At 40.0% G+C, this 18,054-nt stretch overlaps 1 protein-coding gene across 1 annotated transcript in view; it reads left to right on the top strand.

The window, feature by feature from the left end:
• RSBN1L (round spermatid basic protein 1 like) overlaps window positions 1–18,054 on the top strand; it is a 67,298-nt gene that overhangs the window by 19,419 nt on the left and 29,825 nt on the right. Inside the window, exon 3 of the mRNA XM_079786801.1 lies at window positions 6,817–7,457. Coding sequence (XP_079642927.1) covers window positions 6,817–7,457 — 641 coding nt within the window. The remainder of the gene's footprint in view (window positions 1–6,816; window positions 7,458–18,054) is intronic.

Below are 18,054 nucleotides of genomic sequence, written 5' to 3'. Positions count from 1 at the left end.
GGCTATGATTTAGTGTAGTAGAGGGTGCAAAGTAAAGTCAGTAAAGAGAAAAGGCACATGAGGCGATGTCTGGAGGAAACAAGGTATAAGTTTCCAAGAGTCCTCTCCTAGGGGAGTCACCCAGGATGCACTTTATTATTCTAGCAGTGAATTGTGACAATACACGTGAAGTTCATTAGAGACTAAATGCCCAGGGTTTTATTTATTTATTTTTTTAATAAATCTTTATTGTTCAGATTATTACAATTGTTTCTCCTTTTTTCCCCTATATCTCCCCATCACCCGGTTCCCTCCCCCCCATTGTCCTTATCCATAGGTGTATGATTTTTGTCCAGTCTCTTCCCATACCCCCCACACAGACACCCCTTTCCCCCTGAGAATTATTAATCCACTCCCATTCTATGCCTCTGATTCTAATATGTTCACCAGTTTATTCTGTTCCTCAGATTTTTAATTCACTTGATTTTTAGAATCACTTGTTGATAGATATGTATTTGTTGTTCATAATTTTTATCTTTACTTTTTTCTTCTTTTTAAAGAATACCTTTCAGCATTTCATATAATACTGGTTTGGTGGTGATGAACTCCTTTAGCTTTTTCTTATCTGTGAAGCTCTTTATCTGCCCTTCAATTCTGAATGATAACTTTGCTGGGTAGAGTAGTCTTGGTTGTAGGTTCTTGCTATTCATCACTTTGAATATTTCTTGCCATTCCCGTCTGGCCTGCATAGTTTCTGTTGAGAAATCAGCTGACAGTCGTATGGGTGCTCCCTTGTAGGTAACTAACTGTTTTTCTCTTGCTGCTTGTAAGATTCTCTCTTTGTCTTTTGCCCTTGGCATTTTAATTATGATGTGTCTTGGTGTGGTCCTCTTTGGATTCCTCTTGTTTGGGGTTCTGTGCGCTTCCTGAACCTGTAAGTCTATTTCTTTCACCAGGTGGGGGAAGTTTTCTGTCATTATTTCTTCAAATAGGTTTTCAGTATCTTGCTCTCTCTCTTCTGGCACCCCAAAAATTCGGATATTGGTACGCTTAAAGCCATCCCGGAGGCTCCTTATGCTATCCTCACACTTTTGGATTCTTCTTTCTTTCCGCCTCTCTGGTTGGGTGTTTTTTTCTTCCTCATATTCCAGATCTTTGGTTTGACTCTGCGGGTGCGGTGGTCTACTCTGTATATTCTTTATTTCAGACAGTGTATGCATAATTTCTGACTGGTCCTTTTCCATTTTTTTGGTATTCTCATTTAGGTCCTTGAAGGTCTCTTCAAGTTTCTCAGCGGTTTTTAGAAGATTCTTGAGTAACCTTATAAATATGGTTCTGAACACTGTGTCGTCCATTAGTTTGCTTTCATCTATCTCTCCTACTTGTGACATACTGCGATGTCTCCACATTTTGGCTGCCTCCCTGTGTTGATGGAGTGGCTTTGTGTGGCCGGTGACCTATAGGGGCCGGTAGCTCAGTTTCCCTAATCACCCTAGGTGGTCGCTCTTGGTACTCCCCTTTGTGGGCTGAGTGGAAAGTCTTGGTGTAGTTAAAAGCCCTGATTGCTGTTGGTACACTGGGAGGAATTGACCTCCGTTCCAACTGGTTGTGAGGGCCTGCTGTGTCTATAACGGAAGAATTGCTGTGCTGGAGACACAGTAGGGCTTTGGTGCTCACTGAGTCAGCCTCTTGAATGTGTCCCTTATGAGAGTGGTTGAAATCTGGTGTCGTCCACACCGACAGAAAAGTCACTCTCACTCTCCGACCGATGGCCGAGAGTCCCGTAGGCGTCTGGGTCCCCCGCGTGTCCCCAGAAACTGGAGTTCAGAGTGGTTGGGATTGTTGGTATCACTGGCGGGAGTTGATCTCCAAGCCAGTTGGCTGTGAGGATCCGCAGTGTCTCCGCTGGGAGAGCTTCTGTGCTCAGCTTGGATGGGGCGGAGTCTCAGGGTGGCGCAGACAAGCTTTGGCTTCCCGTCTGCTCCGCCCTAAGAGGGGCGTTTTCTCCGTGCCCGAATTAATGGCTGCGCGCCTCTGAGAGAAGGCAGCTCTCGAGCCTCGCCTGCTGCCAAACAGCCCAGTTTCTCCCCGACCGCAGCTGAATTTCAGTGCGGTCGGGAGGTTTTGTTTTTCTCCCAAACGAGAAAGCTAGCCACGCAGCGTCTGCTGCCCTCCCTCTCCGCGCGCTGCGAGCAAGCCTGCCACGTATTCAGCCACCCGCCCTTTCCGCGCTCACGGATCTCCGCACCTCCACAGCTCCTGAGGCTCAGCGTCCCCCTCTCTTTTTTTCTCTAGTTGTAGGTTTTCCACTCTGCCAGCTTTCCGGTGGTTCTGGACGGTGTGCGCTCTGTTTTCCAGTTGTAGTTTCAAAATTGTTGTGGTAGGCAACAATTAGGTGTTTACCTTATGCCGCCATCTTGGTTTCTCCTAAATGCCCAGGGTTTTAGTTGGGGGCTGGTCACATAGTCACCCTCTCTATAGCTTGTATCAGAATTCCAGACTCCCAGAGGGAAAGAGAAATTCGAAATAAACTGCATTGTTGCACAGTTTAGGCACAGTGTGCCACTCTTAACAGGGAATGATGGGAACCTTCCCAAAATACAAGTTCTCAGATGCCAGCTAATGGCCAACCTTGCAAGCATGCCATATTAACTCTTTTCTGCACACTGTGCTCACTGTAGTATCTAATCACAGAGTAGTTTGTCATGGGAATTTAATTCCTTGATGTTCAATATAAGAATCTCTTGACTGATTTCTTACTGGTTTGCATTTTTTAGTTTCTGACTTTTATACTATTTTTTCATCCATTCTCATGGCTAGGAAATAGACTCTTGTGCCTATTTTATTTCAGAGTAACATGTATACTATGAGTAACATGTTAGGCATTTATATGAAACTTATTTAAATTTCATTTAAATGAAATTCTGTTTATTTTGACAAGCCATTTAATTTGTTCAATTTTACATGTTTTTCCAGTTTAGTTATTAATTATACCTAAGTCCTTTAAACATTTTTTAAGTTGTTTTTTAATTGACTACTCTTTTTTCCTGGACTCATTTGGATTTGGCTTACATATATGAACCTCTTTTATCTTTCATTTTTATTAACTCCCTGTTTTCCTTTTTCATTATTAATTTTTTTCTGAAGATATTAGTCTGAATCTGATGTTTAGTTTATACCAAGAAAGCAAGTATGAATTTGTTAATATATTTCTTAAGTAGTTGCATATAGACTTATTAGAGAATTAAGACTTTGAATTTTATGACTTTACAAACCTATATAATCAATAATGTTGACACCTTGTTATTTTTGCTTTGCATGATGATACCAATTTGGTCTTCATTGCATACTTACGAATTTTTAGAAGTGATAGTTTATTATTAAAATTAAACTTTCCCTTTTTAGAATTGCTATTAACTTGAGAGAGTTTTTGTTTTCAGGGTTAGGATTAAGTGGTATTCATATGGTGGAAAACTGATTGAAAAGGAGGCAAGGGAAAACCTATAAACCTCAGGTAGTCTGTTGGTAAGAGAAATCTTTTCATTCATAGATTCATTAAATGTTCATTTGTAGCAGTGTTCTAGATGCCGTGAGGGGGACAAAAATATCGGTTCACTCTGAATTTGTATAAAAGTTATTTGTTTCACTCATAGAATGTTTTTAAGGACATATTATATACAAGTATCCTATAAATGGAAAAAATAATAACTTTATATGACTGTACCACATATATTCATATATGTGGGATATAGAATAACTTAGTATAAATTTAGAGTGAAGTAATTTCAGTTCCAATTGGAGAGATGAAGGAAAGCAAAATGAAGAAAATGACAGAGTTTTTAAGGGTGAATAAGGAGTTCAGTAGTAAGTATTGGGCAGGGCAAGCGTATTTTAGGGAGAGGAAATGCCTTTGTCATTAGTAGAAAGATAAGGTAGAACTAGGTATGTCTTATAAAAAATTGTAAGTAGTGCAGATTGACCAGAGCAAGAGGTACTTGAGGGCATTGTCTTCTAGACTAGAGAGGTTATGTTTTATTTGGTAGGCATTGAGAACCCTTGAAAACAGGTAAGCCAAGGGATGAATATGATCAGGATGAGAGATAGTCATAAGGCAATTAGAACAAAAATTAAGGCAAAGTATCAAGGAAGTAAAAAATAATCAAGGATGAACTTGATAATTCTTTCAAACCGTGGAGAGATCAGAAAGAATACTTTGAGAGAATATCATTGATATTTGAATATTCTGGGAAAGAAAATTTGAATAGACTGGAAGCAAACCCATAAATTAAGGGATAAGAATGGTAGGTAAGAGAATGCGCTGGGCATAGACAGTTCTTCTTCTTTTATTTATTTATTGATTTCAGAGAGGAAGGGAGAGGGAAAGAGAGATAGAAACATCAATGATGAGAGAGAATCATTGATTGGCTGCCTTCTGCGCACCCCCTACTGGGGATTGAGCCCACAACCCAGGCATGTGCCCTTGACCGGAATCGAACACGGAAGGGAGAGGTATAGAGAGATAGAAACATCAATGAGCGAAAAACATCATCCACCAGCTGCCTCCGGCATGCCCCCCCGCTGGCTCTTTATTTGGTATACTAGTGGCCCGGTGCACGAAATTCACGCGGGGGGGGGGTGTCCCTCAGTCCAGCCTGCACCCTCCAATCTGGGACCCCTCGAGGGATGTCTGACTGCCTATTTAGGCTCCATCCCACCGGGATCGGGCCTAAACAGGCAGTCGGACATCCCTCTCACAATCTAGGACTGCTGGCTCCCAACTGCTTGCCTGCCTGCCTTCCTGATTGCCTCTAACCGCTTCTGCCTGCCAGCCTGATCACCCCCTAACCACTCCCCTGCCAGCCTGTTTGCCCCTAACTGCCCTCCCCTGCAGGCCTGAGTCCCTCCCAACTGCCCTTCCCTGCAGGCCTGATCGCCCCCAACGTCCCTCCTCTGCCAGCTTGGTCACCCCTAACTGCCCTCCCCTGCTGACCTGATCGCCCACAACTGCCCTCCCATGCAGGCCTGGTCCTTCCCAACTGCCCTCCCCTGCTGGCCATCTTGTGTCCACATGGGGGCAGGATCTTTGACCACATGGGGGCGGCCATCTTGTGTGTTGGAGTGATGGTCAATCTGCATATTACTCTTTTATTAGATAGGATAGAGGCCTGGTGCACGGGTGGGGGCCGGCTGGTTTGCCCTGAAGAATGTCCCGGATCAGGGTGGGGGTTTCCTTGGGGCATGGGGTGGCCTGGGCAAGGGGCCTGTTTTGGTTTGCAGGCTGGCCACGCCCCCTGGCAACCCAAGCAGAGACCCCGGTATCTGGGGTTTATTTATCTTCTATAATTGAAACTTTGTAGCCTGGAGGGGAGCCAAGCCTTCTGCTTGCTCCCTGGCGGCAGCCATTTCTGTTGGGATTTATGTATCTTCTATAATTGAAACTTTGTAGCCTTAAGCAGAGGCCTGGGCCGCACAGGGTGTCCGGAAAGTTTGGCTTCCTCCATTGCCGGGGCAACCCTAGCCTCCTGCTCTTTCCAGCTCCGTGGCTGCTGCCATTTCTGTTTGGATTTATGTATCTTCTGTCATTGAAACTTTGTAGCCTTGAGTGGAGGCCTAGGCCGGCAAGGGCAGGCGGAAAGCTTAGCTTCCTCCATTGCCGGGGAAACCCAAGCCTCCCTCCTACTCTCTGTGGCTGGTAGCCATCTTGGTTGGGTTTATTTGCATATTCACTCCTGATTGGCTGGTGGGCGTGACCAGTGGGCGTGGCTTGTGGATGTAGCGGAGTGATGGTTAATTTGCATATTACTCTTTTATTATTTGGTACATGGGTATCATTTGTACTTAAGACATGAGAAATTATTCTTGTTTTGTCATCTCCTCTATGGTATCTTCTGGGGCAGGGGTCCTCAAACTTTTTAAACAGGGGGCCAGTTCACTGTCCCTCAGACCATTGGAGGGCCGGACTATAGTTTAAAAAAAACTATGAACAAATTCCTATGCACACTGCACATATCTTGAAGTAAAAAAACAAAACGGCCAAAACACCCGCATGTGGCCCGCGGGCCATAGTTTGAGGACGCCTGTTCTGGGGTCTTCACTGGGAACTTTGTAAACTCTAGTGAACCTTAAACAGCCTATTTTAGATGCAAGAGTAGTTTTTTAAGGAGGAAATATGATAAAAAGCTAAGGAATTATGTTGCTTTTATATTAAGCAAGTATTTTTCTCCTTTTATGATTTATAAATCTTGATACCTATATGCAATTTTAAGAACTTAAAGATATATAATTCATCATGCACACTGAATAATTATAAAGGCAGTGTTTATTAAAATACATTTCATTTTCAAAATTGAGCTATCAGCTGTTAAAGTGTGTATATATTTTTTGGGACACCGTGTATATATCATCATATATTTTTATATATATCATTGGGAAATGTCTGAAGGGCATTGTTCATATTGACCATTCAACTTCATTTCTGATTTTCTACATTTAAAAGTTGAAGATTATGCTTTCTGAAACATTCATTTCATTACTTCAGTAAAACACTGATTGAGCATCTGTTTCATGTCAGAAAGGTGTAACTTTGTCTTAAGACTTCGTGTGTGTGTGCGCACACGTGCAAGCGCGCCCCCCAACCCCCCCCCCCCCCCCGCCCCGTGTGGAGAGAGAGAGAAGCAGAGACTTACTAAATTATGAGTATCAATACTGTGTAAAATGATTCCCAAAGATAAACTTAATTTTGAGTAAACTTTGCTTATTATTTATAAAACAGTTCCTAACGCATGGTTTTTTAAGAAACTAAAATATGGAGTTTCATAAAAAATTTTTTCCCAACAGGTGGGAAGGAGAAACCAAAAACAAATGTAGAAGACTTACAAATTAAAAAGGTAAAGAAGAAAAAGAAAAAGAAACACAAAGAGAATGAAAAACGGAAGCATCCAAAAATGTATAGCAAATCTATTCAAACCATCTGCTCAGGATTGCTATCTGATGTTGAAGATCAAGAAGCCAAAGGCATCCTAAATGATAACATAAAGGATTATGGTGGAAAGAATTTGGATACCAAGAACTATGGTTCCAAACTTCCAGAGAACAGTGAGCTTCCATTTGTCTCATTAAAGGAGCCACGGGTTCAGAATAATCTCAGAAGGTTGGACACTTTGGAGTTCAGACAGCTGATTCATATTGAGCACCAGCCTAATGGAGGTGCAGCAGTTATCCATGCCTACAGTAATGAACTCACTCACCTGTCTCCTGTGGAGATGGAGAGGTTTGCAGAAGAGTTTGTGGGTCTAGTATTCAGTGAAAATGAAAACTCTGCAGCTTTCTATGTAATGGGTATTGTTCATGGGGCAGCTGCTTATTTACCTGACTTTTTAGACTACTTTTCATTTAATTTTCCCAATTCGCCAGTGAAAATGGAGATTTTGGGAAAGAAGGATATAGAGACAACAACTATGTCCAATTTTCATGCTCAGGTAAGAGGTTTTTAGTTTGTTTTTTAAAGAAACTTTTAATTATGTTTTAGACAAGTTTCTGTTCTTTGTTTCTCATTTCACTATAGGTTTGAAATAAAAAGGTAAGACTATATATGAAATGAAACCTCTTGGGAATGTTAAGAAAATACATTCTCGATGTGAACATCAGAATTTAAATTGGTTTCTACTTATGTTTTTTTTTTCTTAAGGTAATTTATGAAATAATTAAGATTCTGTTGTTTTCTTTTGCAAGGATTTACCTTGGAAATGAAATGAATTCAGCCATGTATTTTCCAGTCCTACAACAAACAGTTTTCTTATCTGAAAATCGCCTAAAATTATCTTCTTGGTTTATGTGACAATGCCTTAAAAGTACTTCGTACTGGATCCATCACATAGTAGATGCTGAATAAATTTTGACCATTAAATATATTGTGGAACAAGAGGATCATTAGTTAATTGTGTGATTATGTGAGAAAATTTGCATATATTAAGCTAATTTCCATATCCTACCCTTCTCTAAGGTGATGATACAGGTTGTTCCCCCCAAAATGTATACAGACTTTAGCTGATAGCTGTTGAAATGAAATGAAATGAAATTTTCATAGACACTGAAAATGAAATGTATTTTAATAAACACTACCTTCATAATATTCAAAGTCTGTGTATACTTTTCTGGGGGACACCCCATATATTATTTTAGAAAGCAGAGGCAGAATGAAGTCTGCTGGCTTTTGAAAGAGAATGTGGGCCCATTTAAAAGGCCAGTGCTGCCCTAGCTAGCCAGTCTGGCTCAGTGGATAGAGCGTCGGCCTGCGGACTGAAAGGTCCCAGGTTCGATTCCGGTCAAGGGCATATACCTTTAAAAGGCCAGTGCTGCCCTGGCCATTGTGGCTCAGTTGGTTGAGCATTGTAACATGTACCGAGAGGTAGCCAGTTCAATTCCCAGTCATGGCACGTGCCTGTGTTCCAGGCTCGATCTCCCAATGGTGCGCTCTCTCATCAATATTTCTCTCTCTCTCTCTCTCTCTTCCTCTCCCTTAAGTCAATAAAATAATTTAAAAAAGAAGGCCGGTGCTGTATTCTCTCACTCAGATCAGGGACTGCTTAGGCCAGTGGTCGGCAAACCGCGGCTCGCGAGCCACATGCGGCTCTTTGGCCCCTTGAGTGTGGCTCTTCCACAAAATATCACGTGCAGGCGCGCACGTACAGTGCGATTGAAACTTCGTGGCCCATGTGCAGAAGTCGGTTTTCGGCCTGGGCGAGTCTATTTTGAAGAAGTGGCATTAGAACACTCAAGGGGCCAAAGAGCCGCACGTGGCTCGCGAGCCGCGGTTTGTCGACCACTGGCTTAGGCCAAGGAAATCAGCCAATTTTCACATTTATTGGTGCTAAAATGTCTGATTTTCTGAGTAATAATTGACATCATTCTAGTTTGGAAGGAGGACAAATAAAAAAATCTCAAAAGGATCTCAGTGATCATCTATCCCAACCTTTCTCAACTTAGACGTAAGAAACAAACATAGATAGGCGAACTTACTGTTTTAAGGTTGGCAACAGCGCCAGGAATAGATCAAAATCTCCTTAGTCTTCAGGACTCTTTTACCTTATTCTGTATTCTGAGTATAAATATATATTTGATATGTGTTCACGTTATAGTCTCCACCTGTGATAGTCTGGATAGTCTGTGATAGTCTGGATGTCCACTTCCACACATACCAAACCTCCTGCCCCCACAGTATATTTGGTGTATATTCTGTAATATACTGTAGTCTGGAAAATATGGTAATATTTAAAGTTTTAATGTATATGTATGGGAATTACTAATATAATATGTTTGAGAATCAGAGTTCATATATATTTTTAGAGCCATATCATTTTATAGAATTCCAGAATAACTAGTAACTTGTCTGAGATTATATCCAAGTTTAGTGGTAAAACCAGACTGGCATCTAGTAATAGCGTCTACTATTTATGGAGTATTGACTGTGTCAAGAACTGCTGTAGCACTTCATATATAATAACTTATTCAATCTTGATTACAATCTAATTTTAGCTGTAGAAGACAGATACACTGAGAGAAGAAATAACTTGTCCGAAGTCTTTCAGTACTCAGTCATTTATTATATGTCTGCTAGGGTTTTGTCAACTTTTATACTAGGCCTTTTGACTTCCAATCCCATTTGTTTCCACCATATTACAAACTTTCTCACTGTCGTACTCTGCAAGTTTATTTTAGTCATCTTTTAAATGTCATAATTATTATTTTTTAAAATATTTTTTTATTGATTTCATAGAGGAAAGGAGAGAGAGATAGAAACATCAGTGGTGAGAGAGAATCATTGATTGGCACACCCCACTCTGAGAATCGAGCCCGCAACCCGGGCATGTGCCCTGACCAGGAATTGAACCATGACCTCCTGGTTCATAGGTAAACAGTCAACCACTGAGCCAACACCGGCCAGGCTAAATGTCATAATTCTTAGATTTGCTTTTCGAATTCTTTTTTAAGGTTAGGAATTATTTTATTTTTATTAAATGATAAGAATTTTCATCTTAAATATATAGTAAGTACAGTAGGAAAACTGATTTTTCCTTTTTTTTTTGTTTTTTTGTTGTTAATTCTTACCTGAGGTTATTTTTTCCATTGATTTTTAGAGAGAGTGGATGTAACGAGGGCGGGAGAGGGAGAAGGGAGAGAGAGAGAGAGATAGACAGACAGACAGACAGACATCGATGTCAGAGAGACACATTGGTTGGTTGCCTCCTGCATGTGCCTGAGGCTGTGGATTGAACCTGCAATCAAGGTATGTGCCCTTGATGGAATTGAATCCGAGACCCATTGGTGAGTGGGCTGACGTTCTAACCACTGAAAACACAGGCCAGGGCAAAAACTGTGCTTTTGCTATTAAATGAAAGGACATAGTGAGATTTGTTAATCGTGCCAATATATGGTTAGGATGTGGGTCTTGAGTCCTTTAAAGAGCTGCCTACCATGGTGCCATCACATATTCAGGGTGTGTGGCTAATGCATATTACACAGAGGAAACTCTAGGCAGATACATCTTCATTACCAGCTGTGGCTCTGGCCCATATCTATGTGATCTGTGAGCTGCAAGGACTGCTTTTACCTCTTTAGCTTTAGACAGTGTTAGAAAGTTACCTGTACAAGGTCCATGTGCCTTAATTACAAGACCCTCCAGATCCAGTCATTTCTATGGTATAAGGGAGAATATCTAGTGAAAAGCTTAGTTTGCATGTTGTTTTTTTAAAACTTAGGAGACCGTGGAAGTGTTTTCTGCAGACTGGGAGGTAGCTTTGGGTTTGTTCATATGCACTGGCTTTATGAAACTGAATGGGATCGAGAAGAGAGCAGTAGAACAAAATGAGCCATACTTATTGTGGTGTAGTTTTATTTATTTTATTGTTTTGCTATATTTTAAATTTTTTATTTATTTTTGGTGTAGTTTTATTTAAAATTTCTTTGACTCTTTCACTAAAAGCTCTATCTCTTAACCTATTTTTGTGTTATCCCTCCAGGAAATGATTTTTAAAAACCATTTATATAATTTTCTATTTGGGAAATTGCTTTATGAATTACAGGACTAATCTACAGACATATATTTAGAGCTAAACCAGTTTATAACTTGAGGATTTTCTTGTCCTGAATTTGAGAACCTTGCTTCCAAATGTAATTTATAGAATGATTTTATAGTCAATGTAGTGAGTTGTGTCTGGATTACTGTGGGTTGCTGAATGAACTCTGATACGGTGTGGATGGAAAGGGAAGGAGTATAGTCCTGATTCTGCCACTTATCCGTCATGACATTGAATAGCTACTTAAAGTCCTTCGTCTCAGTTTCCTCACCTACAAAATAATAACAATGATGATAGTACTCAATTGAAAGAGTTGTGGTTAGAAATGCTCCACAGAATAAAGCAGGTTTTATAAGGAGTTGTTATATTGACTTAGTGCAATAGTACAACAGCTTTCCATTTTGTTGAATAGGTGATGACTAGTTTCTGACCGAAGACTCTTAAGAGTATGTTAATTGATGGTAGGGAGTTCAACAAGTACTCAGAATAAAAAATTACCATAAATACTTCATATGCAGATACAAAGTTGATTAAATTGTGGTATGTACACACAATGAAATATCCATCCATAAAAAGGAATAAAATACTGCTACTGCTGCAGTGTGGATAAACCTTGAAACATTACGTGAAAGAAACCAGTCACAGAAAGTCACATGTTGTATGGTTCCATTTATATGAAATATCCACAATAGGTAAATTAGAAACAGAAAGCAAATTGATTTGATGATTGGGAAGGGGGAAATGGGGAGTAACTGCTTAATGGGTGTGAGGTTTTGTTTGTTTTTTAATTGAGATGGTTGACATAACATTATATTAATTTTAAGTTGCAACATAATGAGTTGATATATGTATATGTTGCAAAATGATTACCACAAAGTTTAGTTAATATATATCACCACACATAGTTGCAAACTTTTTTTCTTGTGATGAGAAATTTTAATCTCTGCTCTCTTATCAAATTACCAACTTTCATAGATACAATACAGTGTTGTTAGTAGTCACCACATTGAACAAGACATCCCTGTGACTGACTTACTAGGTGTACCGGTTAATAATGGTGGATATTGTAATCAGAGAAAACACGGTAATTTCAAGAGAAACATCAAAAGTGCTTTATTCAAAGTAATGTCCATCGCTAGCTACACATTTCCCCTATCTTTCAGCTAATCTGTGGATACTGTCCCAATAGAACTTTTCTGGTTTTGAGGCAAACCATTCAAAGACCCAATTTTCCACTTCTTTGTATGTTTTGAAGTGCTGCTCAGAAAGTGAGTGTGCCATCGATCAGAACAAGTGGTAATCTGAAGGAGCAAGGTCTGGTGAATACAGCGGGTGGGGTTAATACTTCCCATGCAAGATCTTTTAACGTGTCTTTAACTGGTTTTGAAGTGTGTGATGGTGCGTCATCATGAAGCAAAATTACTTTGCTGTGTCTTCTGGCCCATTCTGGTCGTTTCATGATCAAAGCATGGTTCAAATTGATTATTTGTTGTTGGTAGTGATTAGTATTAACGGTTTCACCTGGTTTTAGAAGCTCATAATACACATCACCTTGCTGATCCCTCCAAATGCAGAGCATTGTCTTCCGAAGTGATTTGGCCTTGCAGTTGATGTTGATGGTTGACCTGGATCAACCCATGATTTTGTGCATTTGGGATTCTCAAAATAAATCCACTTTTCATCGCCCGTCACAATTCGGTGCAAAAAAGACTTTATTTCGTGCCATTGAAGCAACATTTTAGTGTTGACTTTTTGTTTTTCCATTTATCTTTCGTTCAGTTGATGTGGCACCCATTTTCCTTCCTTTAAAATCTTTTCCATTGCTTATAAATGATCGGAAATTGTTTGCTGAGCAATGTTTATTCTTTCTGAAAGTTGTTTTTTAGTTTGACACCCATCTTCATCCAATAATGCTTGTAATTGTTGGTCTTCAAACTTTTTCGGTTGACCTGGACGTTCATTGTCTTTCACACAGAAATCATCACTTTTTAAAAAAATATATATATTTTATTGATTTTTTACAGAGAGGAAGGGAGAGGGATAGAGAGTTAGAAACATCGATCAGCTGCCTCCTGCACACCTCCTAGTGGGGATGTGCCCGCAACCCAGGTACATGCCCTTGACTGGAATCGAACCTGGGACCCTTCAGTCCGCAGACCAACGCTCTATCCACTGAGCCAAACCGGTTAGGGCAGAAGTCATCACTTTTAAAGCATTAAACCAGTGTTCACAAATATCTTGAGATGCAGCATGTTCACCATAAGCTTCCCAAAGTATACAATAACTTTTTCTTCAAGATAAAGTAATGAATTAAAACTTCCCGCAAATGTTCTTTTTTTTTGGCACGACATTCGACACTTTTAAGTGTAAAAATATCTATGATGTTAACACCTTCAAAAAATTTGACATGAAGTTTTGAAGCTTGCTGTCAATATAGCAAAATAGCATACATATCAAATCGCATATATATCAACATATGTGTAACTCCATCTAGTGAAAAAAATCCGCATTATTAACTGGTACACCTAGTATCTAATAAGTTTGTACCCTTTGACTGCCTTTACCCTTTTAACTCCCCCTTCTGACAAACATCAGTTCTCTGTATCTGTGAGTTCAATTTTATTTTGTTAAGATTGTACATACAAGTGAGGTCATGCAGTATTTATCTTTCTCTGCCTTTTAAAAAAATATATATTATTGTTTTCATAGAGGAAGGGAAAGGAGAGAGAGATAGAAACATCAATGATGATAGGGAATCATTGATTGGCTACCTCCTGCCCACCCCCTATTGGGGATCAAGCCCGAAACCCAGGCATGTGCCCTTGACCGGAATTGAACCTGGGACCTTTCAGTCCAAAAGCCGATGCTCTATCCATTGAGCCAAACCAGCTAGGGCTCTCTGACTTAACTTTGACTTTAAATATAATGCCTTCAAGGTCCATCCATGTTGTTGCAAAAATAATTACTTTTTTATGGCTGAATAATATTCCCCCACTTCCTATCAGCAGTGTTCTGCATCCTTGGTTACACTTAGTAGTATCTATCTTCTTCATTTTAGCTCTTCTGGTGGCTGTGTAATAGTATCTCATTGTGGATTTAATTTACATTTCCCTGAGGACTAAGGAGGTCAAACACCTTTTTATATAATGACTAGGGGCCTGGTGCACGAATTCATGCATTTTGAAAGGAACTGTGGGCCATGAGGCTGCAGTGGGCACAGGGATGGGTCTTGGCCCATCCTCCTCACCCCGGACCGGCCCCTCCTGCCACGGCCCCCAGTCCCTTGTCTGCCGGCAGCCCTGCTCCCGCTGCTCCCACGCACTGACAGCGCCAGCCCCAGTAACACCTGCTGATGGCGCAGAGCGATTGGGGCCAGTGCCAGCAGCAGGTGTGAGTGGGGCCAGCAGGTGTGAGTGGGGCCAATGGGTACAAGCAGGGGCTGCTGCCCCGATCGCCCCTCAGGGGCAGGGGGAAGTGGAGAAGCCCTCATGGGCAATCGGGGTTGGCAACCACTGCTTGCACCTATTGATGGTGCGGAGTGATTGGGACCGGCACCGGGCGCTGGCAGCGGGTGTGAGCGGCAGCTGCCAGCCCCAATCACCCTTCAGGAGCAGGGGGAGGTAGAGAGGCCTGGGCGGGACTGCGGCATGCAGGAGCAAAGAATTTTCAGTAATCACCAGAGGCTCGCCCCAATGACAGCAATCAGCGTCCCGCCTTTGTCTGGTGCCCCTGCTCACCTGCTCAACCATCCTGCCGCAGCCGATGCCCACCATGTTCTGCGCTCTGCCACCTGCTGCTGACGCCTGCCATGTTCCACTCATGTCCCCTGGTCGTCAGGGCACGGCATAGCGACCGGTTGTTCAGTTGTCCCACCGTTAAGTCTATTTGCATATTAGGGTTTTATATATATAGATAGTTCAGTTGGATATCTTCTTTTTGTAAAAGTACCTGGTGTACTCTTTCGCCCATTTTCCAATTGGCTTTTTTTTTTCTTTCTAATTGATTTGTTGGAGTTTTTATATATTATTGTGGATAAGAATTGTGTCAGCTACATGTATTGCAAATACTTCCTTTCGCTTGGTAGCTTATTTTTTTTCACTCTTAAGAATGTCTTTCAATTATTAGAAGTTTTTTTAATGTAAATTAATTTATAAGGTTTTTTACCCCCACTTATGATTAGTGCTTTTTGTATCCTATTTAAGACATCTTTGCCTACCCTAAAGTTAAGAGATCAAGGTTCATATTTTTCCATAAGGTATTCAGTGACCTCAACTATTTTCCAAAAAGACATTACTCTCCATTAAAGTGCATTGTTACCTTAGTTATAACTTAATTGATCACATAGGTGTGGGTTTCTGGGCTCACTTTAATTTCATTATTTGGTTTGTCTGAATTGGTGTGACTTTATATAACTTCCTTGATATCTAGTAGAATAAGTTTATCAGTTTTGCTGGTCTTCAAGATTTTTTTGATTCTTTATATTTCCATAAACTTGACAGTTAGCATGTCAGATTCCACAGAGAAATCTGCTGGATATTGATTGTGATTACAGTGAAAAACTATAGTAAGTTTGGGTAGAATTGATGTCTTCACAATATTGAATCTTCCAGTCTGTGATGATGGTATTTCCCTTCATTTATTTCCTCAATATATTTTGGTTTTCAGCCTACAAATCCTGCACATCTTTTGTTAGATCTATTTCTAGGTATTTAAGGACTTCATTTTGTTAATCACTCTTTCTGGAAGCTCTGAGCGCCTTTTAGAATGTGATGTTAATACTCATCTTCAGAAATTAAAAATGTATCTTGTACTTCATTTCTCTTCCAGTATCCCCCTCCTTCTTTTTTTTTTTTTTAATATATTTTATTGATTTTTTTACAGAGAGGAAGGGAGAGGGATAGAGAGTTAGAAACATTGATGAGAGAGAAACATTGATCAGCTGCCTCCTGCACACTCCCCACTGGAGATGCGCCCGCAACCAAGGTACATGCCCTTGACCAGAATCAAACCTGGGACCCTTGAGTCCGCAGGCTGACGCTCTATCCACTGAGCCAAACCAGTTAGGGCTATCCCCCTCCTTCTTATCTATGGCATTATCATGCCTGCTTTTTAGTAGAATCACATAGCAAAGCTATATATTTTGATGATGTCATGTGAATTAGCCTACATACGGACATGATAATTTGTCTTCAGAATAATTGGTTGAGATGATAACATTAATTGAGTTAATGTGTATTAGTATTTTAGGGGAAGGGAGTTATCAATATTAGCTATTAAGTTTCACTTAATATCAGTCATCACAAAGATAAATTGTGGGTAATAAAGCCAATTCACGTTCCAGTGATTGCTCAGAAATAAAGCTTGATGGTTTGGTCATTGATGACTTTTCATTAACTAAGTTCAATAGTTTGAACCTGTTCTAGTTACTGTATGAGAAGAGAGAAGAGAGTGAGTTGATAGAGAAGAGTGGGAATCTGACCTTTATTCTTTTCATTTAATCTTACTTTGGAAAATACATTTAGCAGTGTCAAAGAAAGAAGTTCATTATAATGGTAATGAGTATATGTAATTAACATTATTTTTAATAGATAAAATAGATTGTATATAATAATGTTAAAATATGTATTTTGTATTTTTTTGTATTCTGATATTGTAACCTGTGCAAATGGTGGAGCTTGGACTGTAAATAAAAACCTATTAATGCCCGGTTGAGATGTCTCTGTGGTTAAGCATTGACCTATAAACTAGGAGGTCATGGTTTGATTCCTGGTCAGGGCACATGCCCGGGTTGCGGCTCATTCCCCAGTAGGGGCGTGCAGGCAGCCAATCAATGATTCTCTCTCATCATTGATGTTTCTATCTTTCTCTCCCTCTCCCATTCTCTCTGAAATCAATAAAAATATATTAAAAAAAATAAAAACCCATTAGTTTGAATTTTCAGATAGGTTTCCATAATTTCAGTTCCGGGTTTAGATCAGACCAAAAGAATAAATACTACCAGCATGGCCACTGTGCTGTATGATGGCATAAATTGTCACTGCAGCCATTTACAATAATGTGAATATCATTCCCCAGATTGTGTAACCTGATGGCCCTGACTACCAGTAGCTTGTGGAACCTAAACCAAAAATATTCGTGTTGGGTTTGTATCCTGAGGAGACTAGTCCCCTCCTCCCTCTTTATTTTAAATAGTAAAATCAGAGCAATCAAAATAATTTGCCATAAATTCTGTGGAAACAAAAGATGACAGGTTATGAGTAATTTCTATGATCTTTATAGTGATGGTATTTATCCCTGTACTATTACTCTGTATGTAGTTTTCATAAACATTCATTTTGTGTCTGTTCAGCCTTTATCCTTGAGACACCAAAAATTAATTTGAGGTTTTTGTGTATATGTATATATGTGTACACACACACACACACACACACACACACACACACACACACACACTGACCAAGGATCAAGACATCCTGTTCTTTGGTTTTCCATCTTCATCTATTATCCTTGCAAGTTGCTTGAAAAGTTTGAAGAACATGTGGAATTACATATTGTGTCAATAATTCATGTCATTTCTCTAATGCGACTCTGAGGTGAGTGGTGTAATATCAATCAACTATAATAAAAATCTATTTTGAGAATAGAAACATACATACAGATTTTTGCTGAAAGTTTGTAACCTATCTATATCACTTTTTGTGCTGCAGAAAACAAAAGCCCTCAAAGCTTAATGGTTTAAAATTATTTCTTCAAATTCTTTTTACCTTTGTCAGCTCTGCTGGGTCTTGATAGCTTAATTCACATGTCTAGTGATTGGCAGATCAATTTGTATTAGGAGACCTCACTTAAAAAGAATATATATATATTTCAGAGAGGAAGGGAGAGAGAAATGGAAACATCAATGATGAGAGAGAATCATTGATTGGCTGCCTTCTGCACACCCCCCACTGGCGATCAAGACCGGGAACCCACGCATGTTCCATGACTGGGAATCAAACTG

This window comes from Cnephaeus nilssonii, assembly GCF_951640355.1.
Source record: "Cnephaeus nilssonii genome assembly, chromosome: 12".
In the NCBI taxonomy this organism is placed as follows: domain Eukaryota; kingdom Metazoa; phylum Chordata; class Mammalia; order Chiroptera; family Vespertilionidae; genus Cnephaeus; species Cnephaeus nilssonii.
Note: the sequence above shows the minus strand (reverse complement) of the source record. Positions and strands in the feature narration are given on the sequence as shown.